Source organism: Oryctolagus cuniculus, chromosome 1 (genome assembly GCF_051225735.1).
Source record: "Oryctolagus cuniculus isolate XC-2025 breed Fujian yellow rabbit chromosome 1, ASM5122573v1, whole genome shotgun sequence".
In the NCBI taxonomy this organism is placed as follows: domain Eukaryota; kingdom Metazoa; phylum Chordata; class Mammalia; order Lagomorpha; family Leporidae; genus Oryctolagus; species Oryctolagus cuniculus.
This window is the reverse complement of record NC_142867.1, coordinates 229,930,001-229,944,404: the sequence shown is the minus strand read 5'-3', so window position 1 is coordinate 229,944,404 and position 14,404 is coordinate 229,930,001. Positions and strand designations below refer to the sequence as shown.

The 14,404-nt window shown below is 38.6% G+C and overlaps 1 protein-coding gene across 3 annotated transcripts in view; it reads right to left on the bottom strand.

Annotated features, from left to right (window-relative positions):
• The window catches only part of PBX3 (PBX homeobox 3), a 227,656-nt gene that overhangs the window by 49,140 nt on the left and 164,112 nt on the right, over positions 1–14,404 (bottom strand). For 2 of the 3 annotated variants that reach the window (XM_051855254.3, XM_051855265.3), the window contains exon 3: positions 10,779–11,020. The exons of the other annotated variant lie outside the window; for it this stretch is intronic. In XM_051855254.3, the coding sequence (XP_051711214.1) occupies positions 10,779–11,020 (242 nt within the window). The remainder of the gene's footprint in view (positions 1–10,778; positions 11,021–14,404) is intronic. 3 annotated transcript variants of the gene reach the window in all.

Here is a 14,404-nt window from a genome sequence, read left to right as displayed (position 1 = left end):
AAGTTCTTGGGCCCCTGCACCCATGTGGGAGACCTGGAAGAAGCTCCTGGCTCCTGGCTTTAGATTGGTCCAGCTCTGGTTGTTGCAGCCATTTGGAGAGTGAACCAGTAAGACCTTTCTCTCTGTCTCTCCCTCTCTCTCTGTAACTCTACTTCTCAAATAAATAAAAAAATCTCAAAAAAAGAGTTATTTATTATCTATTTGAAAGGCAGACAGAGAGATCTTCTACCCCTGGTTCACTCTCTAAATGGTTACAACAGCCAACTCTGGCCAGGCTGAAGCCAGGGCCCAAGAACTCCATCCTGGTCTCCCAAGTGGGTGCAGGGGCCCAAGCACTTGGGCCATCTTTCACTGCCTCACCAGCACATGAGCATGGAGCTGAATGGAAGCAGAGTCCCGGCCCTGAATTAGCATTCTGATATAGGCTGCTGGCTCTGCAAGAGACAGCTTAACCTGCACCACGGCACTGGCCCCTGGATCCACAGAATATTAACAGATGTTCCAAAAATACAGCATGGGGCCAGTGCTATGGTGTAACAGGTTCAGCTGCCGCCTGTAGTGCTGGCATCCAGTTCGAGTACTGGCTGTTCTACTTCCAATGCAGCTACCTGCTAATGTGCCTGAGAAAGCAGCACAAGATGGCCCAAGTCCTTGGACCCTGCCACACACATGGGAGACCTGGATGAAGATCCTGGGCCCTGGCTTTGGTCATTTGGGGAGTGAAGCAGTGGAGGGAAGATCTCTCTATCTCTCCCTGTTTCTAACTCTGCTTTTCAAATAAATAAAATAAATCTTTTTAAAAAAAATACAGTATGTTTGGGGACTTGCTAGGTTAACCTAAATTCTAAATGAATTTTTTGCAGCATTCCTTTATATTTCTATGTAAAAGTACATCATAAATTTTCAAGGAGAAGTAGTATATCCAACTTCCCCCAAAAAAATTTGGTCATAAAACTTCATATCTTTAGATCAGTGCTATATAGCAGAAATTTATCGAGAGCCACTTAGGAAATTTTTAAAAATAATAAGAATCTAAAGAATCTGGTGAAATAAATTTTTTAACAATGTATTTTATTTAATCAGTGTTGAAAAATATTAACTTTTAAAATATGTAATTAATTTTTTAAAAATCTTTAATTTGGTATTTTACATTCTGTTATGTTTTACTCCTTGAACTCCAGTATGCATTTTACATTAATAGCCCAGCTCTGAGTACTTACAGCCAGACCTTAAGTGCTCACTAGCTATACACGGCTGGTAGCTATCCCGCTGGACAGCACAGCTGAAGGCATCTTGTGGAGCAATGTGCTAAGAGAAACTCTTTGGGGAAAAACCACAGCAGACGAGTTTTCCTTTTTCAGCCCTTCACCACTATGCGTTCACACAAGCATGCACCAAGGCCAGCAGTGTCCTTAACGGAGCAGCGCGTTATTTATCTTACTACATTTCAGCACTTGGGTAGCTCTACTGTTCCGTGTGGACAAAGTGGGAAGCCGCAGAAAGCACTTCTGTCACACCGAAGGATGCCTGCCTTGAGGAAAAGCACTGGAACGGGTGTTCAAGTTGTGAGCTAAGCCACTCTTTCCAAGGAACACCATTTTTACTTCAAACAAAATTGATAAATTATGATTATTTGAAGTTGGATATTTGGCAGGCATTTTCTCAAAAATGAACCAGTGAGCTTGTCACATCAAAAGAAAGTGACAGAATTTATGCCAATGTTAAAATATGAGTTTTCAAGTGAAAAAAAATCAGAATTTCAGAAAACTTGCATCTACCACTGTGAGTCTGACAGTCTCCCTATAGACTTTCTGATTGACAGTGGTGATATTAATAAATTATATTTTGATATTGTGTAATGAAACGTGTCAACATTGGGAAGATATGCATAATTCAGTGAACCAATACTTCTGAAGTCATCAATTCATGCTACAAAAAACTGCATAGGTAGAAGATCTACTCAAAGTACAAACTAGACCAATGGATTTTAAAGGAACAGATTACCAAAAGTTAATTTATATGGTTTCAAATTTCATAGTGCAACCAACCTTTACACAACTACAAATTGTCAAGTTTTGGTGTGGCATCAAAAAGAATATCCACAATTATCTGAAAAGGTCATGCATACACCTCTCTTTGTCAATGAGGTATCAGCAGAAGGGCAGATGTTCTTCCTGTCCCTCAACCACATGGTAACAGATTGACTGCAGAAGCAGATATGACAATCAAACCGATTTCTATTAAGCTGAACATTAAAGACTTTTGTGAAAATGCAAAAACAATTCTCACTAAATTTTGAGGGTGTTTAAATAGAAAATACAGAGTTTTAAAGTTATTTGGATTAACATAACAGCCTACAGTTATTCTTAAATTAATACTTACAATTTCCTAGTTTTAAATTCTATTATAATAAAAATTGACTGATATAACTCCTCCCACAAAAAAAAAAAAAAACCCTCATAGAGGGGTCTCTAATAATTTTTAAGAGTTTGAGAACTGCTGTACTGGAGTATAGAAGCATTTCCAATTTACTCATACAACTTTGCTAATTCCTCCAAACTATCACACGCATTAGAGTAACATACCTATGACAGGGGCATATGTCTTAGTGAATAATTAAACACTCCTATGTGAATGATACCAGAGATGCCAGTTCTATTAGTTTTTTCTGGCTGGACTTTAATTTCTCTCTTTTTTTTAATTTTTTTTTTTTTTTTTTGACAGGCAGAGTGGACAGTGAGAGAGAGAGAGACAGAGAGAAAGGTCTTCCTTTGCCGTTGGTTCACCCTCCAATGGCCGCCGCGGCCAGGCCAGTGCACTGCGGCCGGCGCACCGCGCTGATCCGATGGCAGGAGCCAGGAGCCAGGTGCTTCTCCTGGTCTCCCATGCGGGTGCAGGGCCCAAGCACTTGGGCCATCCTCCACTGCACTCCTGGGCCACAGCAGAGAGCTGGCCTGGAAGAGGGGCAACCGGGATAGAATCCAGCGCCCTGACCGGGACTAGAACCTGTTGTGCCGGCGCTGCAAGGCAGAGGATTAGCATAGTGAGCCACAGCGCCGGCCTTAATTTCTCTTGAATGAGTATTTGTCTATGATTTCTGAGAAGCAGCCAAAGGCTCAAATGAAGAAAAAAAAATTAAAGCAAGAAAGTTTCTGCGTCTAAAAACTCATAATTTCCTAAAACATTTGCTGAATGCCTCACGACTTATTAAGTGAAACCATCTATGAATGCAAAGGCTGATTAGCAATTTGGCAATAGCCCAACATTCACAGAATTCACATAGCTTTTCTTTAAACCAGTAGTTCATACATGATTAATTAGAACATCTCATTTATGTAGTGTGCACTTTAGCTCATTACTCTAAGTAAAATTCGTTAAGTATTTACATTTAGATAATTAAAATCTGGGTACACCCTTAAGAAAGATGCATACACTTTAGGCAAAGTGATTTTTTTCCTCCACACCCGTGAAAGTAAATTACAGCCTCATTCACAGCATCGCCTGCACCAGCTTCAGAGCAGAGCACAAGACTGCTTCATCTCCGACCCTTTAAAGGCACACTTTTTTTTTTTTTTTAAACCAAAAAATGCCTTAAGAATGATCAAATGATTCGAGTTGTTTGGAAGAGCCACCTGAACAGACCCAAGGATCAGTGCTGCTCATGATACTGAAAGCTCACTTCAAACAGCTACCACACCCTCCATCATTCCTGTAAGGCTCCATTATCATAATAGATATTTGGAGAAACTTCACTGTCCTACTGCTTTGCCAGGTAAAACTGTCAGTTAAGAACTTTCTAATCAGTGTTTATAACAGAAACGCAGATGTACTTGTTGAGCAACTAGAATATTTACCAAATGAGATTTGATTTCTTAAATTTTATGATTGGAGTAATTTTTTTTTTGACAGGCAGAGTGGATAGTGAGAGAGAGAGAGAGAGAGAGAGAGAGAAAGGTCTTCCTTTGCCATTGGTTCACCCTCCAATGGCCGCCACGGCTGGCGCACTGCGGCCGGCTTATCACGCTGATCCGAAGGCAGGAGCCAGGTGCTTCTCCTGGTCTCCCATGGGGTGCAGGGCCCAAGCACTTTGCACTCCCGGGCCACAGCAGAGAGCTGGCCTGGAAGAGGGGCAACCGGGACAGAATCTGGCACCCCAACCGGGACTAGAACCCAGTGTGCCAGCGCCACTAGGTGGAGGATTAGCCTATTGAGCCGCGGTGCCAGCCAGTACTTTTTCTTTTAATCCAGCTTTGAAAACTAACTAGATGCCGTTTTGTTTGTGTGTTCTAAAACACACACTGCAATGCCATGATGAACATTAAGCCTGGAAGGCTTTATCTGATAAAAATATTTTCAATCAGTGCTTATTACAAGCCTTTCTCCTTGACATTTGTCCCTTTCTTCTCAAAACTCAAAACCAAGTAATTGAGCATTTCAAATTTCTGGATTTTAGATAAATGTTTTAGTGATATTTTTAGGCTAATAAAACTTCCTCCCTGAGATCCACACATATTTGGTTTTCAGCATTTTCTTTAGTTTGTGATGGTGCTTTTTTCAGTAGTGGAGACAAGATTCAACCCTTCTCTTGTCTGTAAGTTCACACCATAAAATGTAAAACTGTAAAAGCAGACAGTGTGCAAGCACTGATTTTAGAGGATGCTGTCAAGTTGATTGTGGACAACAGATCGTAACACCTCCTATTCGAAAATCTACTTTCAACATAAAGAATAAATCTCTATTAAAAGTAGACAGCCCTCAGATTCTCACTACAACCATTTTCTAGATGTCCTTAACACCTTGCAAGTAACTCCAGTCTAATGCTATGGATTTTGTATTTATTGAATGCAATTATTAAACCTACAAATTCTTCTCAGTTTGGGATAAAAGTCAACATTTAAAGATTCATTCCAAGCCAACTAGAATGAGACCAATATGCTATGGAAGATGAAAAATTTGTTGTGCCTCAACATTTCTTACCTAATTACATGGTTCAGGACCCATCCCATGAGGTTTTTGTAGGGTTTATATTATACAATATATATTAAGTTCTTTGCACAGAGTCTGGAATATGATTAATACTCAATAAATGCCAGTTATTTTGATAATAAAAATAGCAATTTTATGAAACTCCTATTTTTGTGCATGTCACTCTGCCCCAAGCAAGCCCCTATAGACTACCTAATATAGTTCTCTGCCTTCTTGCTGCCTGAGTAAACATAAACATAGCTCCCAAAGAAGTTGAGGGGGAAAAGACTATTCAAATACAGAACAATTCATTTTATGAATTAACTGTGTGATCACAGATACAGCTAATACAAAGAGCCAATAAGCTAGAACTTGGAGGGCAGAAAGAGGTTCCATTCACCTCCTTTCAGCTGAGGAAAAGCCTCAGCATGAAAGAAGCAAAACTCTTCCCTTGGAGCAATGAAAGACAAGGCCTTGCTTGGGAACGGAACATAAAAATTGCACATAAGGTGGTGTCTTTGCCTACCCTGCTTAATTCTCAAGAAACAGCAAAGCAGGGCAGGCGCCGCGGCTCACTAGGCTAATCCTCCACCTAGCGGCGCCGGCACACCGGGTTCTGGTCCCGGTCGGGGCGCCGGATTCTGTCCCGGTTGCCCCTCTTCCAGGCCAGCTCTCTGCTGTGGCCCGGGAGTGCAGTGGAGGATGGCCCAAGTACTTGGGCTCTGCACCCCATGGGACACCAGGATAAGTACCTGGCTCCTGCCATCGGATCAGCGCGGTGCGCTGGCTGCAGCGCGCCGGCTGTGGCGGCCGTTGGAGGGTGAACCAACGGCAAAGGAAGACCTTTCTTTCTGTCTCTCTCTCTCACTGTCCACTCTGCTTGTCAAGAAAATAAAAAAATTAAAAAAAAAAAAGAAACAGCAAAGTAGAATTAGGAGTTTATGGGCTGCACAATATGATAATATCCATATGTTTTCATCTAAAAAAATAAAATTATTTTCTAAGAAGGACAATTTTGCCTGCAAATGAAAATAAATTCTGTAGCTATGCTAAAGGCACAAGGATGCACCTTTACAATGGCTTAGGTTCTGTACTCATTCTCCATTTCCCAAACAATCTCCTACAATCTGAAGTCCTCTACAGCCAGATGGTACCTGACTAATCTTGAGCATGTTCATTACACACACTTGGTTCTAGTGCTTTGCCTGATTTGGAGTGGATTTGAAAGACATCCATGAACTCAGAAACCATGTTCCCAGATGCTTGGGAAGGGTTGGGACCCTTACAACACTTTTGCCTTCAGTAAAAATGTATTTCAATATAATTATAGTAGATAGCTTTCAATATGTCACCTCTATTATAGCAGCTGTAAATTATAAAGTGAATTGCCTGTGTACAGCACTTCTTCTGGCACAAGCAAGTGGGAGAGCTGCACAGAACATGAAATATCTTCTCTTTTTTAACTGAGAACAAATGTTGAAGTCAAATCTCATTTGCAAAAACCAATGTGTCCATTTCCTTCTGGTAGGGAGGTGGTGGAACCAAGAAAAATCATCCTGATTAAAGGCCTTCGATTCTTAAAGTCAAGACTTCCTAGGACCCTTGGCAGAGGTTCATCAGGAATTCACCTATTCTAGTAGTTGGGCCATTAATCATAAGAACAAATTTGAAAGGTACTGTAAAGGCATTTTTCAAAACTTGTAGATAATCAGCAAGAGGATAGAAAAGCAACCATGTTTGCCGCTCAGATAAAGAAGGCATCAGGGTGCCCAAGATAGAGTATTATAAGACAGTTTGCTACAAGCTTTGGGGATTACTATATTCCTGCTGGGTGACAGAATCAACAAGACAAAAGTAAAATAGTTTTGTTTCCTTTGGGATGATAGTAATATTCAAGAATCTTTCTCTAATGTACTCAAATATCCCACGTCTAATAGTTCAAAAAGCATTTACAAGGGGATGTAAATGGTTATCATCAGGAACATTAATTATGAGCCTATGTAAGAAAGACATTGATGCAAGACATTTTCGGGGTGGGGAGGGATATGACTTTAGAAACGATAGCATCCTCAAAACACACGGAGCCTTGCAGCTTGGATTTAATTTTACTCAAACTATAGCTCTAGTCTGCTTAGCTTTGTAAATGTGGCTGTGCTTATAAGGTACTTTAATTTACTGCAGTGGTGGTGTTTGTTAATTTTATGGCAATCTAAATCTAAACAGGCTTCAGATACATTTTCATTACAGCTTCATTGCAAAGCACAGTAGAGCGAATAACTCTTTGATTCCAATGTAGTTTATTTCTTTTAGTAAAAGACTCAACACAATTTTCTGATGAAGCCTCTGCCTTAACATATATGCTCTTCCTGTTTACCATTAAGCTCTGTCATTCAGCCTTTCCACATTCACTTTTAGGAGAAAAAAACAATTTTTGAAAAAAAAAAAAAAGAAGATGTTTTTCCATCTGCTTTGTTTCCATTTTAAATGCATTACAACGTGGAATAATCAGAGAAAATCAGAATGTACCCAAATTATGTACCAATTCTACATGGGTACTAGCATAATTCAGTGAAAAACAAAGGCATATTATCATAAACTGATTTCAAAGCCTTATTCTAACACTAACTAGATGTGTGACTTGGGCAAATCACTTGACCTGAGTTTCATTTTCTCATCTATAACAATACCATTTAGTTTAGAAATGCCAGTCTTTCCCTTCACTTAGCTCTGTTTAGCCCTCCTTATAACACCAAAGCTTATCCTAGAGAAGTCCATCCCAGTTAAAGCCCTCGTATCCTAAAGAATTGAAAAGAAACAGTGACTGTTTTATGTCAAAACGACTGATTCTAATAACTTGAGAACTTACATGCAAGGGCCATAAAAGCCCATCCCAAAGACAAGAAAATTATGTGCTGCAATATCATTTCAAAAATAATTTTGAACCAAGTTTATAAATTAGAAGTCTACTGAATATGCCAACTAATCATCATACTTCATGTATTTCTTTGTCTAAAATATTGGATGCACTTCATATGTCTATATTTTTCCTTTTGAAAGTATAAAAATGAGAAAGGAAATACACACTTAAATGGTGATCAGGCTACTGACTACACCTAAAAATAAGATTCATTTTTTTAAATTATTTATTTATTTATTTTAGAGATATAGCAAGCTCTCGTGTGCTAGTTCACTCTCCAAATGTTCACAACTTCTGGGAGTTGGCTGGCTAAAGCCAGGAGCCAGGAACTCAATACAGGTGTCCCATGGCAGTGACAGTGACTCAGTTACTTGAGTCATTATCACTGTCTCCCAGGATCTGCATTAACAGGAAACTGGAATTAGGAGCCAGAACCCAGAATTGAACCCTGGCACTCTGCTACAGGATGTAGGCATCCTAACCAGCAGCTTCTCTGCTAGGCCAAATGCCCATACCAATGATTACATTTTAAAATTTGCTTCTCAATCTAAAAATACCTCCCAAAAGAGATTAATTCCTGAAGAAATTACATGTAACAAAACAAAACAAAAACCTACACCTAGTGATTTGATTCTATTATCAACTAGGAATAAGGTTACTAAAAACCTCATGGGGATTTTGTTATGGCATTTCTAAAACAATGAGGCTCAAGGTTGTCATTGACAGATGCCAGCTTCACCCAACTTCCAACAAGGCTACTTAGAGAAACTAAGGTGACAAGAGTGAAAAAGCATGGCAGAAGACAGTAAGGAAACAACTTAATTCCTTGGCCAAAAAGGAAACATTTTCATGCAAGGAGACTGGTGGCATTTACTTGGTAAGTACATGTAGATATATTTAGCATGATGTTACGTAATTAGGACTATACTACAAGTTAGAATCATTTTCTAATACTTATGCTCAGAGCAACCTCTCCAACCATGACTTATTTAGTTTCTCAATTATTCATATGTCAAATCAGAAAGCTAGTATATATTATGTACATATACAAAATAACTTCTTTAAAATTCTTATTTGCACATTTTCCACAAAAAGTTAAAAATTATTCCTAAAATGAGACTAGAGATAGTTTTAGATCCCAGAAAGTCTTACTGAAAAAACAGAATATGTATTGTCAATGTATTTTAAGATAACACTAAGTTTTTCTACCCTCTCTTAAAACACACTCACCTCTAGGACACAATTCAGCATTTGCTTATACCATCATAGCCACAATATCAGAATAAGCAACGGAAAAAGAAAACAACATATACAATGGAAACTATACAGGGAGCTTACAAGACAATCAGCATTAACACAGACAAGGTTGTCAGGGATTAGTGAGGAGGAGGGATGGCAGGAGAGAGGGATGGATAGCACAGTAGATCTTGAGGGCAGTGGAAATACTCTGTATGATGCTACAGAGGTGGACACACATCATTACACATTGTTCAAACCCATCCAGTGCACATCACCACAAGTGAACCCTCATGTAAACTATGGACTTTGGGTGGTAATGATGTGTCAGTGTAGTTTTACCAAGTGTAACAACTGTACCCCTCTGGTGGGGAACGTCAGCGATAGCAGAGGCTGTGCCAGAGGGGGAGCAGGGGTGTATGAGGTTTCTCTGTACATGCCTGGCAAATTTGCTGTGAACCTAAAACTGCTCTAAACCAATAAGTAAAGGCTTTAAAAAAAAAAAAAAAGATGCAAAGTCTAAGACTTGTTTTAAAAATAACTTCTCCCCATCCCTCCAATAAAAAAGCAGGCGGAGAGCCAGACAAAATAAGACTGGTAAAATGTTGATGATTGTTTATATAGGAGATAGATACACTGGGGGCTCTCTATTTTATGTTGAATCCCACAGAATTACCAATACACAACTATTTTTTACCTCAAAACTTGGTTATTGCATAGGATTCAACCTAGTACTATTCTCTTTATTTATGCGTATGTTTAAAAGTTTCCAAAATTAATGGGTTTCTAAAAATTACCTGCCAAGTGAGAATTCTTACTGAATAAGAATTCTTTTTAGCCCCAAACAACTAAAATACATTTAAATCAACATTGTATGCAGTTAGAATTCATACATTTTCCTCACATTTTAATATAACTTAAGTTTGGAAGCATTTTACAATCAATGCATGTTAAAGTTAAATTAGCAATGTGACTTTTTCCTTGCTGGCACATAAAATAATGACACACTTAAAATCAAAGATATCTTAGAATCAATGAAGTACAGTTAATGCAATTTCCAAGAACAGGATTTCTAATCCATACTCTCTTCCTAATCAGGAATTTAGCACATGGTGCCTAGTACTCCCTTTCCCTGGATACCCATAATTATCCCATAATTATCCTGGGATGTCTCAGAGAAGCAGGTCAGAACCTGCTTACTTTGTGTAGTTCCCTCACCTACAATATGGCACAATCCATAAGAATGAATTCCTAGGAACATTCTGGAGCTCACACGTAGGAGGTAAGGGTTACTCTGCAATGCTTCCCTTTACAAGGTGTTAAAGCTTTGAACAAGGCCAATGCATAAACGTGAGCTGCACAGAGCTTGGAGGAGCACTGCGTGGTGAGGCGACGGCTGCAGGTGTCGCAGTGAGGGCACGTGAATGTGAGAATGAGAAAACTTAAATAAGTAGATGGGATAAAACAGTTTTAGCTTCACCTCCAAAATCTCAAAGGGTCTTCAGGAATCCAACAAGTCACTTGGGTTTTTGCACTGACCTTATTTATTTTGCTCTTTGTGTTAACACCTACCCCTCACAGCCCTCGGAACTGGTTAGCACGATCTAATAGAAGAGCAATAGAGGGTTTGTGCAGGACTATGAGAGTGGCGGCTGCTGACCTGTTCATATTTCTCCAGTTCTGTGTGATAGATTTGTCTGATCTGGGTCAATTTGGCTCTGTAATCTGAGTGTTCAATAGAGTTATCTGAAGAACCTCCAGAGGCTGCCGCGGCTGCAGCTGCTGCCGCCGATCCCCCACCTTTCTCAGGACCTGAAACCCCTTCTGCCAAAAGCATATTGTCCAGTCTCATTAGCTGGGGATCGGGAGGGTCCTCCTCCTGGGCTCCTCTGATGCTGAGACCTTCAAGGAAAGAGAGAGACAGAGAGAAGAAGCGAGAAACAGAGGACAAACAGTGTGAGTATTTTGTTTATTTGAGAAAATGATCAAACAATATCAGCGAACTACAATTCATGCGGAGAACTTCATTATTCACATTTGATCAATAAGTTTGAGTAAGTACCAGAATTATTTTCAAAATATTTACACACATCCTAGAATTTCTCATTTCTTTCCCCCTGCCCCAGTTTATCATAGATTAGATCCTTAGACAAAGATTAACCTGGCTTCTTAGAATATTCTAATCATCCAAGCTTCTCATATTAAGATGATTTAAGCATAAAATGGGAAGGGGGTAAGAAATTGAGGGTTTTAATAAGGGAAGAAAATAATTCCAGGTATATAAAACAAACTCATCAAAGGATAGTTATTCTCTCTCTGTACAGTTGGAAAAATAAAATTAGAATTCCCATAAAATAATTCATTCCTCAGCTATATCCAAAAAATTGGAAAATAAACAGGATTCGATGGGCCTTTCCATCATGTAATTTCGAAGGAGAAATACATACATTATGAGGTAATTCACTTTACTTAAATATATATTATTAAATGAATTGCTGTTAAGCAATCGCCAGCAGACTATAAAATCAGAACACCAAATCCAGTATTTAGAGTGTGCCACTGACATGGCAATGCAGGGCTGGGCACAGTAGTCTCGATCTAATTTTGCTTTTAAATCAAGAACTTCCTAAGTGATGCCCACTCAGCAACCTCTTCTGAGTACTATAGATCACAGCTGACAAGTCATAGGTTTAATCAGGTCGCACAGGCTTTCTGCCAAGATGTTTTCAACAACACGGAAGACAAAGTTTTAAAATAATTATCATGGTATAAAAAGCACTGGAGTCACAACAGCTCAAAATCAGCATTTTCATTAATGTGTAACACAATCTAAAATATCCCAGCCCAATTAACCTCTGTAAATCTGTTTAAAAGCAGGTTCCCACACTAGTTACAGGCTTCTCGGGGAGGGACGGAGGGAGGAAGTTGGCATGTTCGCATTTGGGTCCTGCCTTTCGCATCTGTACCTGTTGTTTATCCACAGTGGTGCACACACGTCTGGTGGAACTTACATGACAGTAACATCTATAAGCTGCCAAGTACTCAGCTGATCACCAGCTCTGTGATTTTTTTTATATGCTTCCTAAAACTACCATCAATTCTTTTAAGGAGAGATTTCATTCCTAGATGCCCCACAGCATGATGGAACTCTTGATTGTCTTAACTCAAATGCATAGCTTTAGTGTCCTCCCCAAAACACTTTAAAGCTGTCACTTACATTTAAAAATAGACTTCAGAATAATTTCAACTGAGCAATAAAACTAACTCACCATAATTTTAAAATATATCTGTTGCCTGTTCAGAGGCAAATAAATAAGGCTTGAAAACTATAATACACTAAGACAATAAATTCATTTAGGGAAACAAAAAGATGACTCTCTTAAGAGATAAAATCTTTATCAACACACCACTGATAACTAAAGATAAACAGGGCTTTGCTATTTTTCCTAAAATTGTTCCAGAACTGCCACATGTTAAGTAAGTTGGTATTTTAAATTTAACATTTTTGGTTTCTTCCCTTCTAAATCACCTTGTTAAATGTTAAAATCTAATCATACTCATCATTCACATACCAACTTTTTTTTGCATATGGAAGTCAGTGAGGGCTTCAGTAATCTCTGATCTTGCACTTTGGGATCTGTTTTTGTTTTATACAAATTGAGAGCTTCTTAAATGTCTCCCTTTTATATTCAATTTTTGCTCACAATTCTGTGTATTGTTACTTTTTTGTATTTTCGTACATCGGCGCTTCTGGAAATGTGGCTTTTTCTACCTCCAAGGTTGCTCCAGGTTTCTAGTTTTTCCCCTTGTACTTACACACATTGGTCTTTTCCCTGTGGACATGAGGTTGAGGTTCTTTAATAGCAGATCAACATTCCATAGTCAAAATTATTACACTTCCCTGAACAACTATGGCAAACAAGAGAAGATGCACAGTGACTAACACACAAGGAAGCAGATCACACAGGAGACAGAAGGACATTCATCAGAAAGAAATGCAAGAGGCATAAAGTGATTAGCCGACTCTAACATTTCTATACGTACCTAAAATGCACGTAAACTACCACCACCTTGCCAACAGAAACAACCCTTAAGCTCAATAGCAGTAACAAGTGTAAGTAGGTATTTTCAGCTACCATTATATTTTCCTTTTGTGATGAATAATATCTTATTTTTTAAAATCCTAAGCAAATGAATACTTAAGTATTTGCCTTGTGAACAGGGGAAAATGTTTTAATGTGATCTTTCTGTATTTATTATATAAATTACATGCATCAAATCTCATCAGAAAAATCATTTTATGAGAAAAAGTTCATACTCTTGGGTGGAAACTACTAGAGCACTTTGCAACTAGACAGCATGGAAAAGGCTGTTTATCAATAATGAAGGCATCTTTAAACTCCAGTTGGAACAGTGAATCTGCTTCCTTTCTCTATTGAGCAAAGTAATGACTATGGGATCGCTAAACAGCAATACTTGGTTTCCAAAATTATTTTCGATCTGAATAGTCTGTTTATGTTCTTACTTACACTTAGGTTACAATGTTATTCCTCATGCTACCTAGCTATTCACTCCCCATCACTTAACTTAGTTACTTTCTGAAGTCACACATGGCTTCCAAGTCACAATGCCTACTCCTCTAGGTACCTATAAACATTTTAATGAGCCTAAATTTGCAAGGTCCAGAATGAATGGGACTGTGTGGTTATCAAAAGACCTTGATATCTTCAAATTTAAACTTGGTAAAATAATTTAAAAATTGGCTATTCTTGCTTTTAACCAAAATGTAATTATACTGGAGCATACATAGAGGTTTACAAAATTTTACATCTAGGCTCTTTGGTCATCATAGGTTTATAAAGTTAAAAAATTATTATTTGCAATCTACTTTTTACTAGAACATTCATTTCAGTGTCCCTAAGATTTAGACAAATCACACAAACACAGAAAAACATTGCTTAACAATGAACTTGGCTTTGTTATGAGCCCACAGTTTTTGCATATCTTTCAGCAAATCCTAATTAGCTGTCTTTCAACATGCTGTGCACCTGCCCCACAGATAATGGGAGAGAGCATCTGCATAGACGACGGCATTCGGAGGGCAATAAATAAATTACGGGTCAAAATTATTACAAAGCTTTCTCCAAATAAACGCATAGCCTTCACAATACTAAGCTGCAGATGTGAAAAGTACCTAAAGCCTACTCAAATGGTATGATTACGGGGCTGTTTGAGTTTAATAATCTGACGGTAATTCAGGCATTTTCAACAGCTCATTAAGGGTTC